This window comes from Lactuca virosa, chromosome 1 (assembly GCF_052849685.1).
Source record: "Lactuca virosa cultivar CGN04683 chromosome 1, Lactuca_virosa_CGN04683_v6, whole genome shotgun sequence".
Classification (NCBI taxonomy): Eukaryota; Viridiplantae; Streptophyta; class Magnoliopsida; order Asterales; family Asteraceae; genus Lactuca; species Lactuca virosa.
Genome location: NC_136426.1, coordinates 40833421 through 40854587, shown reverse-complemented (window position 1 = coordinate 40854587; position 21167 = coordinate 40833421). Strand labels below are relative to the sequence as shown.

General features: G+C 35.7%; 2 protein-coding genes across 3 annotated transcripts; one reads left to right on the top strand and one right to left on the bottom strand.

Annotated features, from left to right (window-relative positions):
- Positions 1-2096: 2096 nt before the first annotated feature.
- LOC145109551 (uncharacterized) lies at positions 2097-3677 on the top strand. Its single transcript, XM_079046768.1, has 2 exons — positions 2097-2397; positions 2882-3677. Exons 1-2 carry the CDS (start codon positions 2218-2220, stop codon positions 3236-3238), a joined length of 537 nt encoding a protein of 178 aa, XP_078902894.1. The 5' UTR covers positions 2097-2217; the 3' UTR covers positions 3239-3677.
- Positions 3678-4119: 442 nt separating this feature from the next.
- LOC145109416 (kinesin-like protein KIN-4A) lies at positions 4120-9948 on the bottom strand. 2 transcript variants are annotated; one of them, XM_079046597.1, is made up of 23 exons: positions 9627-9948; positions 9261-9407; positions 9032-9181; positions 8704-8948; positions 8446-8609; positions 8026-8150; positions 7902-7938; positions 7703-7794; positions 7453-7560; positions 7244-7354; positions 7087-7174; positions 6807-7018; positions 6584-6697; positions 6367-6483; positions 6200-6280; positions 6024-6095; positions 5847-5937; positions 5728-5759; positions 5550-5647; positions 5346-5444; positions 5034-5255; positions 4807-4954; positions 4120-4731 (listed from the first exon to the last, which is right to left on the bottom strand). In XM_079046597.1, exons 1-23 carry the CDS (start codon positions 9771-9773, stop codon positions 4348-4350), a joined length of 3084 nt encoding a protein of 1027 aa, XP_078902723.1. In that variant the 5' UTR covers positions 9774-9948; the 3' UTR covers positions 4120-4347. The 2 variants fall into 2 exon arrangements, with proteins under 2 accessions (XP_078902723.1, XP_078902795.1); XM_079046669.1 differs by having other exon boundaries at positions 6807-7000.
- Positions 9949-21167: the final 11219 nt, after the last annotated feature.

The following is a 21167-nucleotide window of genomic DNA, read 5'->3' as shown; positions in this document are numbered from 1 at the left end:
CAATAGTTACCTTCCTCACAGGTTTAGGATGGTAAGTAACTTTGTCTCACCATGTTTAGTATATACCCTCATGAGTTTATGATCACTCACATATTGGGCAAAATTACGTAAGTCGTCATCATTGCCTAAAGGTTTAAGACCAAAGTGAAAGTCTCCACAGGGCACAAGGAAGTGACATTAAATTACTGGTGGAACACCGTACCTTAACCCTCTCATGATGACATCCAACTCATGGATTGAAAACTTGTCTATATCCACCATGTCAACATAGTTCACTCTTCCCTCAATGTACTGAACATCAGGAAACTTGGTGAACTCGCCTCTATGGTATAGTTTGATGCTAAACAATTTTGGATGTCCATCTTCAATCAAGAACAAAAGCAATTTCAAAAACATTATTTCACAAAAATACATGATGTAATGTATATAGAAAATGCAAGAAAACTTACCATAAGCCACCTTTGGGTTGAACGGGTTGTCTAAGAGCATTAAATTCCACATTGGTATGTTCATACACTAAACCAACTGCGATCAGAACAAAAACCCTTAACTTTGAGATTAGGGCTTTTGATTGCATAATGTAAGACGAAGACGAATGTGATATGAGATGGAATCGACAAAAAGGTAAGTAGGATTTGGCGGTAGATAACAATTAATAAGGGGGTATTAATTTAATCAGATATTAAAAGAGAACATAGGAATTGATAGATTTACCCTCACACAAACGGAGGGCATAAACGACTATTAAGCCATTGGACTATTTCTACAACAAAACAAACATTTTGGACTACCAGTGCAACTCCAAAACTTTTTGGACCAAACCTCCAATTTTTGACATACCACAGGGACCAAACTTGTAATTTTGTCTTGTTTTTTCTTTTTTCCCTTTTCCAAAAATACCCTATATGCTTTGGAAACTGTCACTGTCGTCCTCTTATTTAATCACATCTTTTAATTACTTGCAACCCTTTTTTTTCTCTATTGATTATTGAAGTTCTTGCTTTAGACTTTAATTTCACCCTTTACCTTTTTTTTTCATATGCAACACTCGTTTTTTGGTTGATAAATGTACGAGCACGAAGCAACTCATTTACTTCTTAACACCCATTTATTTGGCTTTATTCATAGGTTTTATCTGATCATAAACATAATTTTTGGACATTCTATTGACGAGTTCACAATGATTCATGATTACTAAAGCTCATATGACTGGTGGTAGAAGATGCAGAGCTCCACATCATTTTGTCACACTTTCCTATAGTTTTGTCATACAAAAGGGATGGTGTTTGTCATGCCAAACAGGGGAGAAAGGAGAAAAGAGAGTGTGGCAACATATGAGAGAAAAATGGCAAGTTTCTGTGGAGTTGGCTGCCAAGCTCGGCATGTTGAGCTCAAGGGGCGGTGTGTAAAAAAATCATACTTTTAAATAATGTTTCAATTATGATCAATTTACATACAATTTGGCATTTAAGATAATTAATCTTTGTTGTTATTATGTCATTAAAAACAAATGACACAACATAAACATACAAGCAAGTTCCATATAACTATTTGTATGATTTCCATTCAAAACCCATCCAAACAATATATACAAATAAATTAAAACATTCGGGAAACATAATAAACAAAAATTCTATCTCACTGAATGAGAATAAATCATTATTATTTAAAACCATTAAATTTCGATGTGTATATATCATACATATAATTTTTCTTTTGTGTGTAGAAGATCACACCTCATCACTTTCAAGCAAAAAATAATTTTTTACTAGGTAAGTTTTTTGACTAGGTAAGTAATCATCAACACAAGCTGTTGATACCACTGGTGGATTTTAATGCTTATTTGAATACATGAAAGAAAACATAGCAACAAAAGCAATTAAAACAAAAACACCAAGATCTAACCATGGATATGTGTTCCTAAAAAACTACAACAAACTGTGATACAATGATTTCTTCTCATTGTATCAACCAAAAAATGAGTGCTGAATAAAAAAAAAATAATAAATAAATAAATAAAGAAGGTGAAGGATGAAATTAAAGTCAAAAGCAAGAACTTCAAAGATAGGCTGTTTTAAAGGGGGCGTTATTGAAAATATATATAGAATTCAAAGGTATCAGGCAAAGGAACATATGCACAAGAACCCAAAAACAAAACCTAGCCACATAACACACTTGAGAATCATTTGATACTGAAACGAAGTTGGAGATAATGCCATGGATGCTAAGGACGTCGATATGATGGATTCCGATGCTCCGGTGACATCTTCGTCACCAGTTCCTCCGGGAACCCCCGAACTTTCCTCCGTCTCCCAGCAAATTGAAATTGCGAGAGGATTACTCACAGTAGCTCGCCAACTCATTGATCAGGGCAAGCCTTCTCAAGCTCTTCAAGCGGTAATTCTTACACTATCACCACTTCATTTCTTTCTTATAATTTATTGTTACTTCATTTCCCTTTTTATCTGATTCGAATGCCAGCTGTTATGAACAGACCTACATTTTGACTTGTTGATGTGATCGGAAAGAAATTTCGTAATGATTCCGTTGCTAAACCTCAACCTACATGATCCAATTTGTAATACTTATTAAAAATTCAATATCAATGCATTTGTTTTGTTTATCGCAAAACGGCGATCAAACTTCAAATTCAAAATCTAGGTTTTCTATAGAATAGAGGAAGCAAAGCACTTGAACTTGCTTCGATGCTATTGAATCAAAGTTTTCTTTTTCCTCCACGATCGGTTCCTTATATTTGGTTGTAATTGCTTTGATTTTATTGTGTTCATCTTAAACTCATTACATGATTTGCCTTCAGAGTTGTTTGATAATGATATGGCATCAACCATCTTAAAACCAGATGATATCGTTAATTTTACAGGTGTTGACTGCAATGAGAGCCAAAGGAGGAGAAGCAGCTGCTGTTCAAACCCTAAATCGAGCTAATGAACTCTACAGAAACAGAGTAAATGAAAGGGCTGCTGATGAGCTAGCTTCATTGTTTGCTGAATGTGCAATTGAAGAAGCTTTACCTGCAATCCCCACAACCACCACCACCAACCACCCATCTATTGAACCAGATGCTGGCGGCACTTCTATACTGACAGAGACTGGGAGAAAACAGATCATGGTGGATGCATTCTCTGATGGTAGTAGCTTTGTGTGTGTACAATGTGGCGGCCTTGTTAGCAATGATCGCAGGGATGAACACTATGCATTCTGGTGTGGCCGTGTGTAAATGGTGAGATCCAGTTTCATGGTTTTTTCATGATATTGACATGTAATGGTTTTAGGTGTAATAGAACATCTCTTAAAGCGAATTGAATTTGCATCTGCAAATAATAAACCAACATATATCCCATATACAACTTTCATGAAAAGATCTGTAGTATGCGGGTTTCAGCTGATTGTTGATGAAAATTTGAGCTGGAAGGCATAAGGGCATGATTGATCTGTGGATTCCCGTAGAATCTGATGGAATTGGAATCTGACGTTCCATTCCATAGCATGTTTGTTTGTTTAAATGGCTGGAATTTAGTTCTTTTTGTAATCCTTCAAATTCTGTGTTTGATGGATTCCGTCATTCCAAGGGAGAGTGGAATGAATTGAACTGCATATATGTACAATAAGCAAAAACCTATAAAATATAAATAGAAATTTAAGAATTATTTAATTCTTGTTATTGGATTATATTGTATTTTCTCCAACCAAACCAATGACATTATGAATTCTTTTAAGGGAAAACTGTAATAAAGTCCTTAACGTATTGGTCTTATAATCGATTTAGTCATTATATCTTTTTTTTATTCAATTAAGTCTCAAAAACCGGTAATTCATAACAAAATTCTAAAATTTGGACCAAATTTGTAATAAAATTTAAAATCTGGGCCAAAAGTATAAATTTTGGACCTAATTTGTAAAAGTTTTTGAAATCTGGGCCAAAAATATAATTTTTGAAAGTTGGATGACTTTTAACCGGGTAAAAGGGTTAAATTGAATACGATTACCGGTTTTGTTGGGGCTTAATTGAATGTTGTATTTGAACAAAATATGCATGTACAAGATGATTTTTTTCATTGTGTTCAAGAGCTTAAACGGAAGATAATATTGAAAACACTCTTGACAAGAATTACATGTTTGTATTTTTTTGTTATCAATAAGGATGAAATCTACAACACGTGGGTTTCACTACAAGCGAATTATGAATACAACTAACAAAAACAAAAGAAAAAACGAAACCAGAAAACACATCTACATGTTCTTCTCTTGATCCAAGGGAAGGAAGACATTGATCTAAACACCAAATGAAGAATATACAACACCAATTACCACCAATATAAACCTTTTTTAGTGTCTATGATACATGACTTCAGGCAAATTTGCCAATGATCGATTCTTTGATCTCATCATCGTTTCATCGCTATGCCTTATAAGTTCCGACAACCGCCATGGTTTCTGCCACTTCCATTTAAATTGCAGTAGCCATTGATGGTGGCTCCGCTTCCACCGCCATAGTTTCCCCGGAGAATGTCCTCCCGTCGCCGCCTTCCTCAGCCCCACCGGCACCATCTTCCGCTTCTGGTCTAGAAACGCCGCCGATTCCCTCACTAAACCGTTGGCTATTCCCGCCGTGTATTTCAACTGTTTAGGTGCTGGAATGGAGTTCGGAGATAACGGACCGCTCATGTCATCCGCCAAGTGTTTCAATGAATTGTGAGACTGAGAGTTTCCCTGTTTCGTCAGGATAGGAAAATACTTTAGTGGTTGAGCAGATAACAAATAACAGAGAAAATTAGGTTTTCTTACTGAAGCTGACGAAGCCAATGCGATTGCGACAGCTAGCTCCTTCTCGGCTTCCTTTCGTCTAAACTCACTTTGTCGGAGTAACCCCACGAGCTCTTTTAGTTGTTCTTCCATTTCCTTTATTTCGAGATCCTTTTCCCATGATTGACACCTATTTTACACATTATATCAATAAAAATGTTATTCAATAAGTCGAAAAAATTATATTTTTGAAAATCCATTTTTTTTACCTTGAATCTACAAAAGAGTTGAACATATATTGAAGCAAGTTCTTTGCATCTGCCATTGACCTAAGGTGGTTCCATCTTCCACGGTTAGCAAAACCACGTTCCCGTTCTTCTGCTTCGGATAATTGTGAAGCCATGGACACGAGTGAATTTGATGAAATACTTAACATGTTTTCCAATGAAGATATTCTTGAAATTCTTGCATTTGGTGACAAAGAACATGCCCTTTAATAAAATAATTAAATCACAAAAACCCGAAATTAGTAAAAAATGGTTGATTGAATTCAATCAATCTACTAAGAATTAGAATTTTACCTAGAGAAACCATTCTTTCCTCTTGGAGGGCTAACACCTTTTGTAGCAAATTCATCAACTTGTCTAAGAACCGCTAGCTCTTCTGCAAGTGCAGCCCGCCTGGAGAAAATTTAAAAATTAATTAGATCCAAAGTGAAAAATGTTTTTTACAGATTTATATTTGTGAATAATAGTAGTTACATAACAAATTTACAATTTACATACACTTGGCTTTGTTTCTCATATTCTTGCCTAACTTCATGCACATTCACCATCACTTCAAGTTCATGATCAAGCCAACGTTTCATTGCCTTTTCATTATTCTAAAAACGTAGCATAATTATTAATGTCAACTCAAGTCCCTTGATTTATCAAAATTACAAGATAACCCCTTGGTATTTACCTGTCCATTTGCTCCATTCCCGTTGCTAGTCACTGCATATATGAAATAGATTGATGACTTTATGATTAGGATTTTTATTCAGAAGTAAAAGTAATAATAACAAAAGAAAAAAATTATACATGAATTGTCACGGGTAGACTTGCGGGCTTCTAGCAATTCTTTTAGCCTCTTGGTTGCCATTGCAGCTTCTTCTGTCTTTCGTTGAAGAACCTAAAAATGTGAAAATAATGGAATAATTATTATATTTAATAAGATATTGTAACACAAAAAACAAATATAATAAAAAAAAATCTCACCATTTTTTGACGTTGATTAAGAGCCTGTAGTTTGTGTCTTTCGTACTCGTTCCTTCTTCCTTCTTTCTTTAGCTGGAATTAAATAGAAAAAAAAGATCATAATTTATATGCATACGTAGACTAATTTAAGTCAAATATATATTAATTAATATATAATAATTATCATACGAGTATACCTGTAGTAGTTCTTTTTCACGAGATGCTTTCCAATGTCGGAATTGTTCCGCCTCTTGTTTTATCTTATGCTGTAGTTGAACCTATAACCATATTTAAATTAGCAGAAAATTTACTTATATAAAGAGATATGATAATAATAATAATAATAATAATAATCTTTTCTCACCTTTTGTGCCTTGATGAACTGTATTTCATCTTGTAATCTCTTTGCTGCTTCATCACTCTTTTGTTTTTGCCTCAAAAGCTGAACTTGGTTCTCTTGTTTCTTCTTAAGATCCTGAATCTGAGAAGCATAAATTTTTTATAATTATATCAAGATTGTTGATTTGGTACATTTGAATCCAAATAGGCATAAAATTTATAATTATAACAAGATTATTAACCTGTGATTCAAGAGACTTCAATTTGTGGGAATGCAAATCTTGCATTTTTTGTGATTGTCCATCTGAAGAAGCAGAAAGGTTTTCAACTTCAGTTAGCAATCGATCCCTCTCTATCTGCAACAATTATAAAAATGAGCAAGAAAACATCAATTATCATTTAAAAAAAAAAAAAAAGATTTGATCCAACTTTAAAACTATAGTTTTGTTATGCTTATGTTTTTACCTGAACTGCCCGTTTTTCATCCTCAAGTTCCATTAATTTCTTTCCAAAATGTTGCTTAAGAGTCATGGTATCAGATCCTTCAAAAAGTCTCATTTCTGATTCTTTCTGTTCTAATCGTTTATTTAACTCATGTAACTCTTTATCCATGGAGTCTTGGAGAAGGGTATGCTCCAATTCTTTCGCTGTTTCTTCCTCTATCACACCAGAATCGCCTATATTTATTGTCATTAATAAAATATGAAATACAAATAATTTTACATTCATATAAAAAAAAACATACCACTTTCACTCATCTGATAATCTAATGAATCAATACTTTGCAAACCCCTTTTAAGCCCTTCATTTTTCACGCAAAAGGAATCACCAACCTAAAAAATTGGAGCACAATTTGTTATTTTTTCTATAAATTGCGACAAAAGTTATAAATGTTTACATACTTTAGTGACGGATTGATGATCGATAGCGACACCCCTGCTGCGATACTCATGAAGTTCGCGACATAGATCCTGATTTGTAGCTTCAAGCCAAGAAATCCGTTCCCTTAGGACCTAAATAATGTTTATGTGACGCAATAAATTCATAAGAAATTAAACAATAAAGATTTTATTATATAAAATAAATATGATATTCATATTATAATTTATACCTGTAATTCAACAGTAGAACCTCCACCACGAGCACAAAGTTCTGCTTGCAAGCATTCTAGTTGTTGGCGCATCTTTAACATTTCACTAGACACTGGATCCCTATTCACCTATTAAATTGTTTATAAAATACAAAATTAAAATGTAGTTTCATTTATTTGTGTATTATAGCATCACACTTTCATTTTTTTTCTATAATAAGCAAATAAATGAAAGTAGGTTGCTATTTCTTGCATATAACCCTAAACTTACCACAGGCTTATTCTGGATATTCCGAGCCCGGTTTGCATACTTTAAAGTGTTGAGAGTCTCCTCAGCATTTATATCAGCAGGACTAACACAAGCTGAAATAAGGTGAAATTATATGTTTACTTAGTACCAAAGATTTTAAATGAGCTTAAATAGTAAACAAAATTATAAATTATAAACTAGTGTTTGGTTTATATGTTACCTATCATAACAGTTCTGCTGTTCCCACCAAGTGAGTCCTGTCAGTTTGGTAAAACATATTTAGATTAAACTATAAGAAATAAATCAAGTTGCATAAAAAAAGTAGTTAAGTAATAATGTTCAACCTGTAAGAGGCGAGTAAGTTTACTATCTCTATATGGAACATGAGCACCTTCTTTTCGTTTTTTCTCATCACCAAGGGCACTTATGACATTTCCAAGTGCAAGTAGCCCCTTATTAATATGAACTCCTGTTCAACAAATTAAGTTATTTCCAATAATGAGGATGAGGGCATTTATGTCTTTTGTGTGGGACAAAAACTGCAACTTTTGTCCACTCAGTCCTGGTTTCGGTCCAGTGCACACCAAGCACAGTACAATTCTGTCCCACCTTTTTGAGTGGGACAAAAAATTACAATTTTTATCCTATTGACATCAATCCCAGTCCAATGTAGGTCAGACACAGTACAGCCCTGGCCCATCTTTTTGAGTGGGGCAAAATTGGAATTTTTGTTTTAAAGATATGTAATAAATATCATCACCTACCTTCTTTGAACCGCATACCATCAGAACCTGTTCTTTTAGCCCTTTCTGAACCAGCAAGATCAACTAAATGCAACTTGGCACACAAATATTCATCACACATAGAATCATTCGAGATTGTCTTGTTCATTTGTTCCAGTGTGATTGTGAAAATTGCATGTGATCGACTACATAAAAATTTCAAAATGTCAGAAATTAATTATATGCCATATATATAATACTATGATACATTACTTAAAAGATAATTTAAGATTAATTAACCTTGATTGATTATTCATATTTGTACTTCCTGTCGCTCTGCTCAATGATCCATGCTCAAGGCAATCGCTCATTTCTTTTAATGTCTTAACGCTACATTCAGTAGATCCAGCAAGCGTTATGACACCATTAGAAGTTTCCCGGATTTGGATTGGTGGTTTCCCTGGAATATTCACTTTCCCATTCTGCCCATTTGATGATATCTCAGATTTAGTATCCAGCAAGTCTCGCACTTCTTCTTTTAGAATCTTCACAGAAAAATCATTCAGTCAAGTTTTATGTAAGTAAGAAAGCTATGTACAATTCTACTTATAGGTATAAGAAAACACACCTCGATGAAGGAAACATGCAACTGGAACTCTGTTTGATCCTGTAAACTTTCGATTTTGTTGAATAAAGCAGTCATGGCTTGAGGAATAAGCCCGGCTTGGTAACCATCTTTGAATCCGGTTCCCATGGTGTATGTCTTTCCTGAACCGGTCTGTGAAATTAGAACACGTCAAGAACTATGATAAACAATAGAATACATTTTTGTTAATTGAATCGTGAGAAATTTATACCTGGCCGTAAGCTAGAACAGTAGCATTATATCCTTGAAACAAACCCTCAACAAGAGGAGAAACACAGTCTTCAAACATGGCGGATGATGGAGAACCAGAGCTTCCATAGACATGATCGAAAGTGAAGGAATGTGTACCAAGTTGCACCTGCAACATAAACAAAGATTAATCAATCTCTCGATCATCGGAATTGATACTGAGATCTACCAGATCTCAGGTAACACAACTCGAACACGGTTTACACTAAAATCGAGGATCGATTATATAAATAAATAAAAACCCAATTAGAAGTGTAGAATCCATTACAACAGAGTGAGGAATTCATCAAAATTAAGTGACATTGCGCTTAAATGAGGGATAATCGACCTGGGGTTTTCCGGGTACGACGGCGACACAATCTTTACAAGCTTGAAGCTTCTCATCTCCGATAAGGGGTCGTATATGTACCGCTACCTTCACACAACAATCGTCCGCCGTCGTCGTCGTCGTCGTCGCCGGAGTCGCTTCCATCATGTGAAAGGTCGGAAAGAAAGTGGTCCAGGAAACAGTTATAGTTACAGAGAGAGAAAATGAAGACGAATTCTCTGTATCTTCACAGAAATGAAGTAATTTTATGGAGCCCAGAAAGTGATTCAGTAACCTCTAAACAGAGAACGGACCAAATCATCCAACGCACACAAACAGAAGGGCAGTTTGGGAAAGAGAATGTGTGTGTGTGTGTTTAGTGTTTACACTAGACACTAGCCATAAGCTTCTAAAACACTCATTCCGAAACTACCCTTCAACGGCTTTCGGTGCCCGGGTTGCTAGTGGGTGTTGTTACATTTTTGCCCTTCGCGATTTCCCGGGAATTATTGATAATAAATAATAATAAATTAGTAAGTAAAGGAAAAAGAAAGAAAGAAAGCAAAAGTAGGTGGATAACAGTAACGCAGAGGAAAGCCACGTGATTGAGGAACAGAAATCCCACGCGACGAGTGTTAAGGCACGTGGACGTACGCCTTCCATGTATGTCATCGCATGTACATACATATATACATACATACATCATAAATGTCATGCTGGGTGATGTTGATGTATCCTAGTAACCATAGTAATCAATGGACAAGATGGTAACTATGGAATATTCCTTTTTTTTTTATTTTGTCTTTTTTTTTTAAATATATTTAGGAGCTGTTTGATAGGATCTGAATTTTTAAGGTCTGAAATTTTAAGATATCTGAATTTCTAAGAGGGTCTGAAATTTTAAGATCTGAATTTTTAATATGTTGTTTGGTTGGAGCCTCTGAATTGTTGTGCTGAATGAGAAAAATAACCATTATACCCTTATGTATCATTTCTTTCAATTACAACATTATATTTTTAACCTTTTCTTTATTAAGACAACATACTTTGGAAGTATAATGCTACTTCTTGTTACAGCATTCTGACCATGTTGCACAACATTAGTATCATAGTTTAACAATAGATTATCTAGATATGAATGCAAAATAAAGTGCAAGCATGTAAGGTACAAGGAAATACATGGCTCAAACAAGAATATTGATATCCAAATCTAAACAATGATCCTAATAAACAATAAAAGAGACAACTAAACAATTTGGTTCAGTACAGATCCACATTCCAATCATAAGAGCTTCGTCTTCTTGGCATAATCATCAACTATGTTTTATCACTACAATCTAAAGAGGAAAAAGCTTTTTTAGAATTAAAAAAAATCTCCTGAATTTGATTGAGAAACAAAGACTATAACTGTAATATAATCTTGAAAGTGTCTTCTTACACTTCCCTCGATTAATTAACCAAAACCCCAGACAAATCCAAAAGAAGGCTACAGCTCTAGAAAAAAACATCTACAACTCTGATAATCAAGTTTTAGGGCATCTGATTTTAGGAATAAAAAAAGTAAACAACATCTATATGAATTGATAATCGATTTTTAGGGCAAGAAAGAAAAAACCTTACCTAGAATGGGCAATGGACTAACCACACACTGCTGAACGTTGGCTTGAAAACCAGATAAGATATGGACATCTGTTGTGTTCGAACCTTAAAAACTTGTTGAACCGAACGACAGGAAGAGAAATCGAAGTTTGAAGATCGAACAACAAATGGAACGGAATTGAAGGAGGGAGGCAGCAACGGTACTAACGGAAAAAGGCAGCGACAGAACTGGCAAACGGAGGCGAAGATGGAATTGGCGGACAGAGGCGGCGACGATAATCGTGGACGGCGACGGTGACGACATGAGGATGGAGTCGGTTGAAGCTTTGAGCGAAGGAGACGTGTAAAAGGGCTTTGGCAAAGGGGCAAGAGAGGAAACACGTTCATTTTTTTTCTTTCAGATGTACCTCCGTCTCTGAATTTTTAAGAGGATTTTAAAAAATTAAGAGGTTTTTTTTAAGAGCCTAACAAACAGTCTATATCTGAAAATTTAAGAGTGTGCCTCTTAATTTTCTAATTAAGAGGCAAACAAACTGCCCCTTACTCGTTCTCTTTACAATTTATAAATTAAATAATTAAAAAATAGATAAATTATATAAAATCTAGCTATAAATTCGTAAAGAAAATGTTCCAACCAAGGTTAATATATGTTTCTATGTCCATGAGTCCATCGCTTTTATTAGGAATACTGTTATCCATTTATCACGTTTTTGTATTCGTCTATGTCGTGTTTCATGTATGTATTCCGTGTATAGAACATAATTTACTTTGGGGGAATTTTTGGTTGTTTTTGTGTTCACAAGGATAATCAAGGACCTCATTATATTGGATGATAAAAGAAGTTTAGGACATGAATTTGAATATTGGGGGCCGAAGTTAGGAAACAGCAGATAGAAGCACAAAACGGTCGCATTGAGTTTTGCAAAGGAACGACATGAAGTTGTGTCGAGGCAAATTCCATAGACTTTTTATTTTTTGCCTATCCAATAACAAGGTCATGTCATCGCCAAACCTACTTGTAACCAAACTCTTTAAACACAATTTTTGGATCATTTTGACCAGATCTTTCATTATTTTGATGATTTTTGGAGTTTTTTTTCGAGAGATTTCATCTATTTCAAGTTAAGAACATTATTATCTTTTGATTGTAAGTATAATTTAACATTATGATGGTAAATTACTTGTTGATTTAGTTACTATGTGTGGCTAGATCACAACAATTCCAACATCAAGGTTTATATTTTCAACTTGAGAAATTAAATATCCTCCTACTCTTTGTTCCTACATATCCTCCTACCCAATGAAATGATGACATGTGTAACATTTACTGTTCATTTAATGAAATTTAATGATATTTTGGGATACTAATATGACACATGTCATATTTAAATGGGTAGGAGGATTGGTATGATCAAAAGGTAGGAGGATATTTAATTTCTCAACTTGAACTTTGATTCGAGTACTTATGTGAATTGATCATGTTAGATCTTTTCGAATGTTTTCTTTGTATGAATTCTTGCATTCAATTCCATATTTTATTCGAAAACATGTTACATTGTTGATGAAATTGATTATTTTGTTAATTTTTCTAATAATATTCTTCAAGATTTAAAACCCGAAATAGTTATAATTCTTGATTATAAGAGTAAATAATGATGTGTTTATAAATGGATACCTCCATAATCATCATTGTGATATGCATGTTAAGCCAGATTAGAATCGCTAGAACTTAGAGTTGCATGTTAGCCTTAATATATGCACTACACTCGGTTAGATTACATAAATAGAAGAGTTGTTAGAATGGTTAAACATCTCGTGTCAATACAATTAATTATTTTAAAGATCATTGCACCATAATTATCGATGATCATAAAGTTTAATCATATCAAAAGGTAACTCTAATGTTGGAAGGTTTTTTATTATCTCAATTTACTTTCATTATATTTCATGCTCATATTAATACATTTCCATAATCAACCCTCGTTATTGTGTTTTATTTAATATGCATCCCTAAGGACACGAACCCTTCTTTCATTTGTACGAACCTTTGTTTGTTTATTAGCTTCATATTTTATCATTATTTGATTATTTTATTTTGTCGGATACGACACTCAACAACTTTTCCTTGCTATGACATACTATAACATATTAGAGTGGTCATAATAAATAAATCAATCATCTTTAGTAACATTAGTGAGAATTTTAACAATAAATATTAGGGAAATCTCCAGAAAAGTCCTAAAATTTTACCCTAATTTACGAAAAAGTATCAAACTAAAATTTGTTTACGAAAAAGCATGAATTACCGGTAAAAATGCCCCTTTTTTCCGGTTTACCATTTTATTACTTACCTGTTTCACTAAAGTCTCATTATTTTACCCTAATTTGCGAATAAGTCCCAAAATAAAATTTATTGATGATTTGGCCATTTTCTTCATGTAACATACATTTTATCAGTTTCATTGCTGACTTAGACACCTAGTCATTAAATTAGCTGATCAAATGAATACGATGGGTTATATAATGTCACATTTACTGTAAAATTTGATATCCATCTCATCGGTTCATTTGTGACTATGTATCTACGTCAGGAAGGAAACCAATAAAATGTGTGTTTCCAAGAAAAAAGGGCAGAAAATGAGTTGATGTCTGATGAGATGGATATATTGGGTTACATAAGATTAGATAGACAATTTGATGTTTCTTATAAACGTAAAAAAATAACGCAGTTGTTGTTAGTTTATGTAATTATTGTAGTCTTCGTTGGATGCATTTTATGTTCCAAAAAGATATACAATATATCAGGATATCAAGTTTTATGCTAAATATAGCATTATATAACTCAACATATCCATCTCATCATCTCATTTAATGACTAGGCGTTCGGGTCAGCAATGAAACCGGTAAAATGTATGTTACATAGAGCAAAGGGCCAAATCATCAGTAAATTTTATTTTGGGACTTATTCGCAAATTAGGGTAAAATAATGGGACTTTAGTGAAACAGATAAGTAATAAAACCGGTAAACCGGAAAAAAGGGGTCAAATCGCCATTTTTACCGGTAATTCATGCTTTTTCGTAAACAAATTTTAGTTTGGGACTTTTTCGTAAATTAGGGTAAAATTTTAGGACTTTTCTGGAGATTTCCCTAAATATTATATTAAAACCATTAAAATTAGATTAAAAAAAGTTATATTGTAACCACTTTGACCTTTTATATAGTGATTCATATCTTGTTAAAATGGTTGGTATTAAAAAAAAAGTATCAAATTAGAGTGATTTTCATTAATGAAGTTCAAATATAATGGTTAAACATAAAATAGCCAAAATATAGTATTGTTGGATGCAAACCCAATCCCACATCGGTAAAAAGAAAAAGTACATGCTAACATATAAGGCAATGGGTAATCCCTTCTATCACCAATTGGTTTTAGAAAGTTGAACCTCATTGTTCTTTTATGTTGACATTGTTGGGTTAGTAGCAATCCTAAAAACTGGTATCAGAGGTATGACTGAAGATGGGAGAGTTAAGATCGACAAATTCAATGGGCACGATTTCGGTTTCTCGAAAATGCAAATCGAAGACTACCTCTACCAGAAGAATTTACATGAACCATTGTCCAAAAGTAAACCTGAAAAAATGAAGCAGGAGGATTTGTAATTGTTGGATCGGAAGCACTTGGTGTGGTGATATTATCCTTGGCAAAGAATGTAGCATATAACATTGTCAATGTGAAGAGTACTCATGAGTTGATTAATGCACATTATCATCTTTGTCTGATAGTTGGTCCGGTACAGTGACAGCAGTTAGCAACTCAGCTGGGGGTGCTAAGCTGACATTCAAAGATGTTCGCGATTTAATCCTTGGTGAGGATGTACACAGATGGAGTGTCGGAGAAGCTTCGAATAGTCTTCTGAGTACTGAATATAAAGGAAGGGGGTCTAACAGAGGATGTTGTGGTAGTGGAAGATCGAAGTCGAGAAGGAGAGTTGGACAGAACAAAAGGAGGGACGTGACCTGTTGGAACTGCAAAGAGAGTGGTCATGTCAAAAGTTATTGCCCAATGCTCATGGAAGATAAAGGAAAAAGGAGATGAATATGGCAGAAGATTTTGAAGGTGATACACTCATTTGTTCAGTTGAAAATTCAATAGAATCCCGGGTCTTGGATTCTGGTGCGTCATTTCATGCCAGTCATTCCAAATATATGATGCAGAACTTCAGGCATTACCAAGGGAAGGTCAGGCTGGCAATTTTGAAGGTGATACACTCATTTGTTCAGTTGAAAATTCAATAGAATCCCGGGTCTTGGATTCTGGTGCGTCATTTCATGCCAGTCATTCCAAATATATGATGCAGAACTTCAGGCATTACCAAGGGAAGGTCAGGCTGGCAAATAACAAGTTTTTGGATATCATGGGTGTTGGAGATGTGGTTCTCAAGATGACTCTGGGTACGGATTGGACTTTGAAGAATGTTAAGTTCAGTCCAGATCTAAAGAGGATGTTAATATCAGTTGGACAACTTGATAATGAAGGTCATCATGTTACATTTGGTGATTAAAAGTGGAAAGTGAAGAAGGGAAACTTGATCATTGCTAAGGGTCAGAAACATGGTACACTATATATGGTGGAGGTTTCTGAAGAGGATACAAGCACTGTTAAAGGAGTTGGAACATCCACTTTATGCCACAAAAAGATTTGTTCATATGAGTGAGGAGGGAATGAGGAAGCCTGTATCTAGTGGGAGGACGCCAAATTCAAAGAATGTGGCAAAATCTTTTAAGCCATGTTCTATTGGCAGACAGAAGAAAGACAGTTTTGCGAAGATAGGAAATCCACCTAAGTTTGGGAAGTCGGGTTCAGTTCATTCTGGTATTTATAGTCCAACTTCAGATTCTTTAGTGGGAGGATTTGTAACGCCTGGTTCCTGGTATGCATTTAATTCAAAATTTATTCATGTTTTAGAGCAACTCGACGAGTTGGAAGCCCCAAACTTGTCGAGTAGAAATTATCAGGACCGCGTGATTTAAGTAATCTACTCGACGAGTTGAGAGGCCTGGACTGATTTGATTTGTTCAATTAGTCGGTCGTCATAAATCGGAAATCGGGAAACAACAGATGGACAGAGAGAATGATCATAATCCATGTCTCAGTCCATATGATATCTTGTAGAATGGAGGAATATATGATCCCTTATCTAATGGACGCGTCATTGACTAGATCAGAGTTCGACAACGGCTTTTAAGAGCTACCATTGCTAGTCGGGTTGTGGAGTCGTATTTGCAATAATAGTTATTAGACTTATCCAAGTGGGAGACTGTTGGATTAGGTGTCTAAGCCCATAACTATAATTGGTATGTACTTGACCCGAGATTAGCATGGTCCATTTGGGTTGCATATCATCAGGACAATTTGTTAGGATGGACTTTTGAGAAGAGGTTATTTATGGTTTATTAATATATTATCATTTCTAATGTATTAATATGAAATCATATGATTTAATTAGTATTGATCAATAATTAGTTTGGAATTAATTTAGTGATCAAAAGAGACTAATTAAATAAATGGGGACTAATTGTGTAAATTAGTTATATTTATATGTTGGGCTTATGATCCATGTTGGACTAAGTTTATGTATGGATACATAAAGAGTTGGGCCACATGAACCATGGATCATAAACCCATGGGTATGGATTAGGGTTAACCCATGACCCTTGGAATCCCACATATAAATATGTGACTCCATAGCCAAAATCGTATACTACTAGTTTTTGGAGTTCATGGACGATTTTGGGTTCAAGATTCTCTCTCAAAATGTCATCCTTTGTCCTAGATGTGTTGTGATTCCATTTGAGGCATTCACACTATTGGTGCTAAGTTCTTAAAGGCCAAATACATCAAGGGCAACAAGCTACAACAAAAGGTATGTTATCTAACTTGTTTTATTGCCCAAGTATCAAAGTTTTGTATGCTAGTTAGGGTAATACCTTGTAAAATGAAAGTTTGCATGTATAATAGAGAAAACATAGATCCAAGGTATTTAGGGTTGCATGTACACCTTATGAGTGTTAGAATGCTCAAAACCCATCAAAACTTGTAATGGAAGATTATCGGTAAAGGGAATACAACAGAAGGGAGAGGATGATTCTCCAGTTGCGAAGATGACTACAATTACTTCTATGTTAAATGCAGTGGCCTCTGAAAATCTCCATCTATAGCACCTATATGTGAATACAACTGATCTCCTTTATGATAACTTGGAAGGAGACATCTTGAAGGCACAACCAGAAAGTGCTCTTACACGTGGTAAGAAAAAGCTAGTGTTCAAGAAGAAAGAAAACATGTATGGCATGAAGCAAACTTCTAAACAATGGTACTTAAAGTTTGACAACTTCATGAAGAGGAGCGCGTTCAAAATATGTGAGGTTGATCACGGTTGTTACTTGAAGAAGTTAAGCTCCTCATACATCATCCACATATTAAATGTTGATGACGCATTGATTGTTGGTTCCAACACGCAGAAGATCAATGAGCTTAAGATGCGGCTGACCAGAGAGTTCAAGACAATGAACCAAGGGGCTACTAAGCTGAAGAAAGTCCTTAGTATGGAGAACTTAGCAGATGAATGTACTAAGGTGTTTACCACTGAAAAGTTGAAGCCAGACATGTAGCTGCCCTTCCAAGATTTTGAGGATGGGGGTTGGCATAGAGAGGGAGATAGATTAAGAGAATGACGAATACTTTGAATGGCATATGAAGCTGTTCAAGCCTTCAAGTGGGAGATTGTTGAGGTATGAAGTCTTGTCCAACATGGAGCATTTGGATCATGTTCATGGAGCATTTAGAGCAGTTGGAACTCAATGGAGCACTTGAGGTTCATGGAGCATTTGACAAAGGAACGAATCATATAGAAGGGGGTTTGGAGCATCTGGAAGAGTTTTAGAGCACTTGGGAGTGATATGGAGCAACAAGGGAACCTTGTTGTGCCATCTGTTGTGTAACATCCCGAAATGAGGTACAATTCTTATTCTTGAATCTTTCCCTTTTATGTCAAAATCAACCTCATTATATGATAATTTGGCAAGTCAGTACGTGGGGCGTACGCATGAGTACATGCAACGTACTCATGCACCATGCATAACACGGAGGCCACCTAGTACGCTGGGCGTACTAGGCTCATATGCAAAACCCTAATATCTAGTTGATCCCTATATAAAAAACATTATGGACTCATTTCCAGCCACCCTTATCAACCTCCAACCCTCTCTACAACCCTAATTTCATGTGTGTAGCTTGAGTGTGTGTTTTTGCAAGTTTGAGTGGTTATTGACCCTTGAATAAGAAGAAGAAGGTTACAAAAGAAGAAGAAGAAGGTGCCATCCAACTTAGAGATCCAGAAAATCCCCACCTTTGTGCATCATATTCAAGTATAAATCTTGTACCTTGGCTAGTATTCTCTTATATCTCTTTTTGTGCAAGATTTATGAGTTTAAGTCCTCAAGTTTAGACCTTTTCGAGTTTGTGACTCTCCAGAGAGTTTTGGCTGTCCTTTCATGCATTTTAGGGCATCTAGATGGATAAAAATGCTTGCTTGATCTTCCCTTGTGTCCAATGCATGGGTAAAGTAGTTTGAAATGGGTGAAGTGATGTTCTAGCCTCCCATAGCCATGTTAAAATTAGTCAGATTAGAAGTTAGGATGAATGTCTTAACGGATTAAGACATTTGGTGAAGGATTTGGAATTCTGGGGAGTAGCTGTGCGTACTCTTGGCTACGCGCAACGTAGCCTAGTTGTTCCCCGTTGCATGCTTGCTCATTTGTACGCCCAACATTGGGAGTAGTACGCCCAACGTACTCACTGGGTGTTGACTTTCTGTTGACCTTTGTTGACTTTGACTTTTGGTCAAAGTTTAGGGTTTTGGACCTAGGGAGGGGCAAAATGGTCCTTTTTTCCCTTAGTGGGTTTATCTGTGGACTTTGGACTCGTGAGCGGTTTAGACCTTAATTTTTAAATTAAGGTTAATTATTTTGTTAACTAGGCGGAGTCTAGATCCGGCAGTTCGAGTGCTAGGTTTTCGTGTCATCAGTATCAGGTGAGTCTCCTCACTTACTCTTACCTGTGTGGTAGGATAGCTGTAACATTATGATCAGCTGGGTCTAGCTGTTATGTTATGTTATGTTATGTTATGTTATGTTATGTTATGTTATGTTATGTTATGTTATGTTATGTTATGTTATGTTATGTTATGTTATGTTATGTTATGTTATGTTATGTTATGCTATGTTATGTGATGATATGATATTTGTTTAGCCGGGGCTGCTGCTAGCCAACCAGGGGTTGCTGATAACTTCTCGAGCATGCTGTTAGCTCATTGAGACTGCTGATAGTCCCAGGGTTGCAGATAACCCATAGCTGTTTATTTATGCTGAGTTATATGTGTTATCTTGGGGAACTTACTAAGCTTTGTGCTTACACTTGTTGATTTATATGTGGCAGGTACTTCGTAGGACCATGGTAAGGAGAAGGTCTGATTGTACACACGCATTGGGAATTTACTACTGAGACATGATCTTTTATGTACGCTGATAACTATGATACATGTAGTATTGGGATTGACTTGTACTTGATATTTGGTTGTGAACTATGTTTTTGGAGGTTTTAAAAATGAAAAATGTGGTCTAAAATTTGAGGTGTTACAATTTGGTATCAGAGCCCTGGTTTGAGGGATTTGGATGAACCTCTGGGTGATTCGAAACTCAAACTGAGGGTTTGAAAATTTTTAAGAACTTTACAAGAAATGAACACTTTTTACAGAAGGAAAAACCCAGAGAAGCAGTGTGTACAATCGACCAACGCTCGAGCGGTAGTTTCCCAAAATACCTCATTGTTATTTTTAAGCAGGAGTGTTGTATCATGAGAAGTTAGAATTGCATGATAGCTAGGTGTAGGCTAAGGAATCTTGTTGAAACAGTATGTATGTTGCCTGATTAATGATGCCTTAGCCTAGGAATTCATTGCTTTTGAGATCAAATTTGCCTTAATTATTTGTGCGGTGTATGTCTTATAAGTTGTACATAGTTAGGATTCTATAGCCTTAGAATGAATGATTTGGCCTTTCTTGCTGTTCCTTGTTTGGTTGTGGATTGAGGTAGGATCATTTATTTGAATGTCTATCGAGTCTCGTACTATGTATAATTGGCATACGCGAGGCAAATGGCTAGGGCAGCGGATATCGCGTGAGGTAGAACAGTGTTGGGAGTGGTCTAGAACTAGTATATAGACGTATGTTGAGGTTCTCAAGAACCAGTAGGATGAGTCCATAGCCATTATGAGGAGGTAGAGTTCTTGGGGTATCGAGGGTGTAACCCGAGACGAATATGGATTGGTGTGGAAGGTAGTATTGGGCCCGTACTACTAAAAACATCGGATCTATACGCGGCTCGGGAAATAACCTCGAGGGACTGGAGATCATGTGGGGGTGTGAGAGTCGATATATGTGTTTAGCTTGTGCTGATTATTTTCTTATGATTTTCAGTATGGTGGTTACCCGAGGTTCAGGCTCCAGCGACCTTGAGAGGTTGAGTGCCGGTGATGATGAGATTCGCATGCTGATTTCCGCGGAGGTGGCCGCAGTAATCCGAGGGCTATTCTATAGATGTTTAGGTCTATAAAGACCATGTTGATTGAGACCTTTGATAAGCATTATGCCACTGTCTCTAAGGCTGTTGTTTCCGCAGCCACCACAACACTCGCTGCTGCGAGGCCACAGGGGGGTGATTCGTTGTGGTATAAGGAGTTCACCAACACGAAGCCACCCGAGATTGATGGGAGCCAGGATCCGATTGCCGTTATGAGATGGATCTCTTATGTCGAGGGATGTTTCTATACGTGCTCCTGTCCGGAGAATCTGAAGGTTCGATTTGCTTTAAACCTACTTCGCTTAGGAGCGAAGGACTGGTGG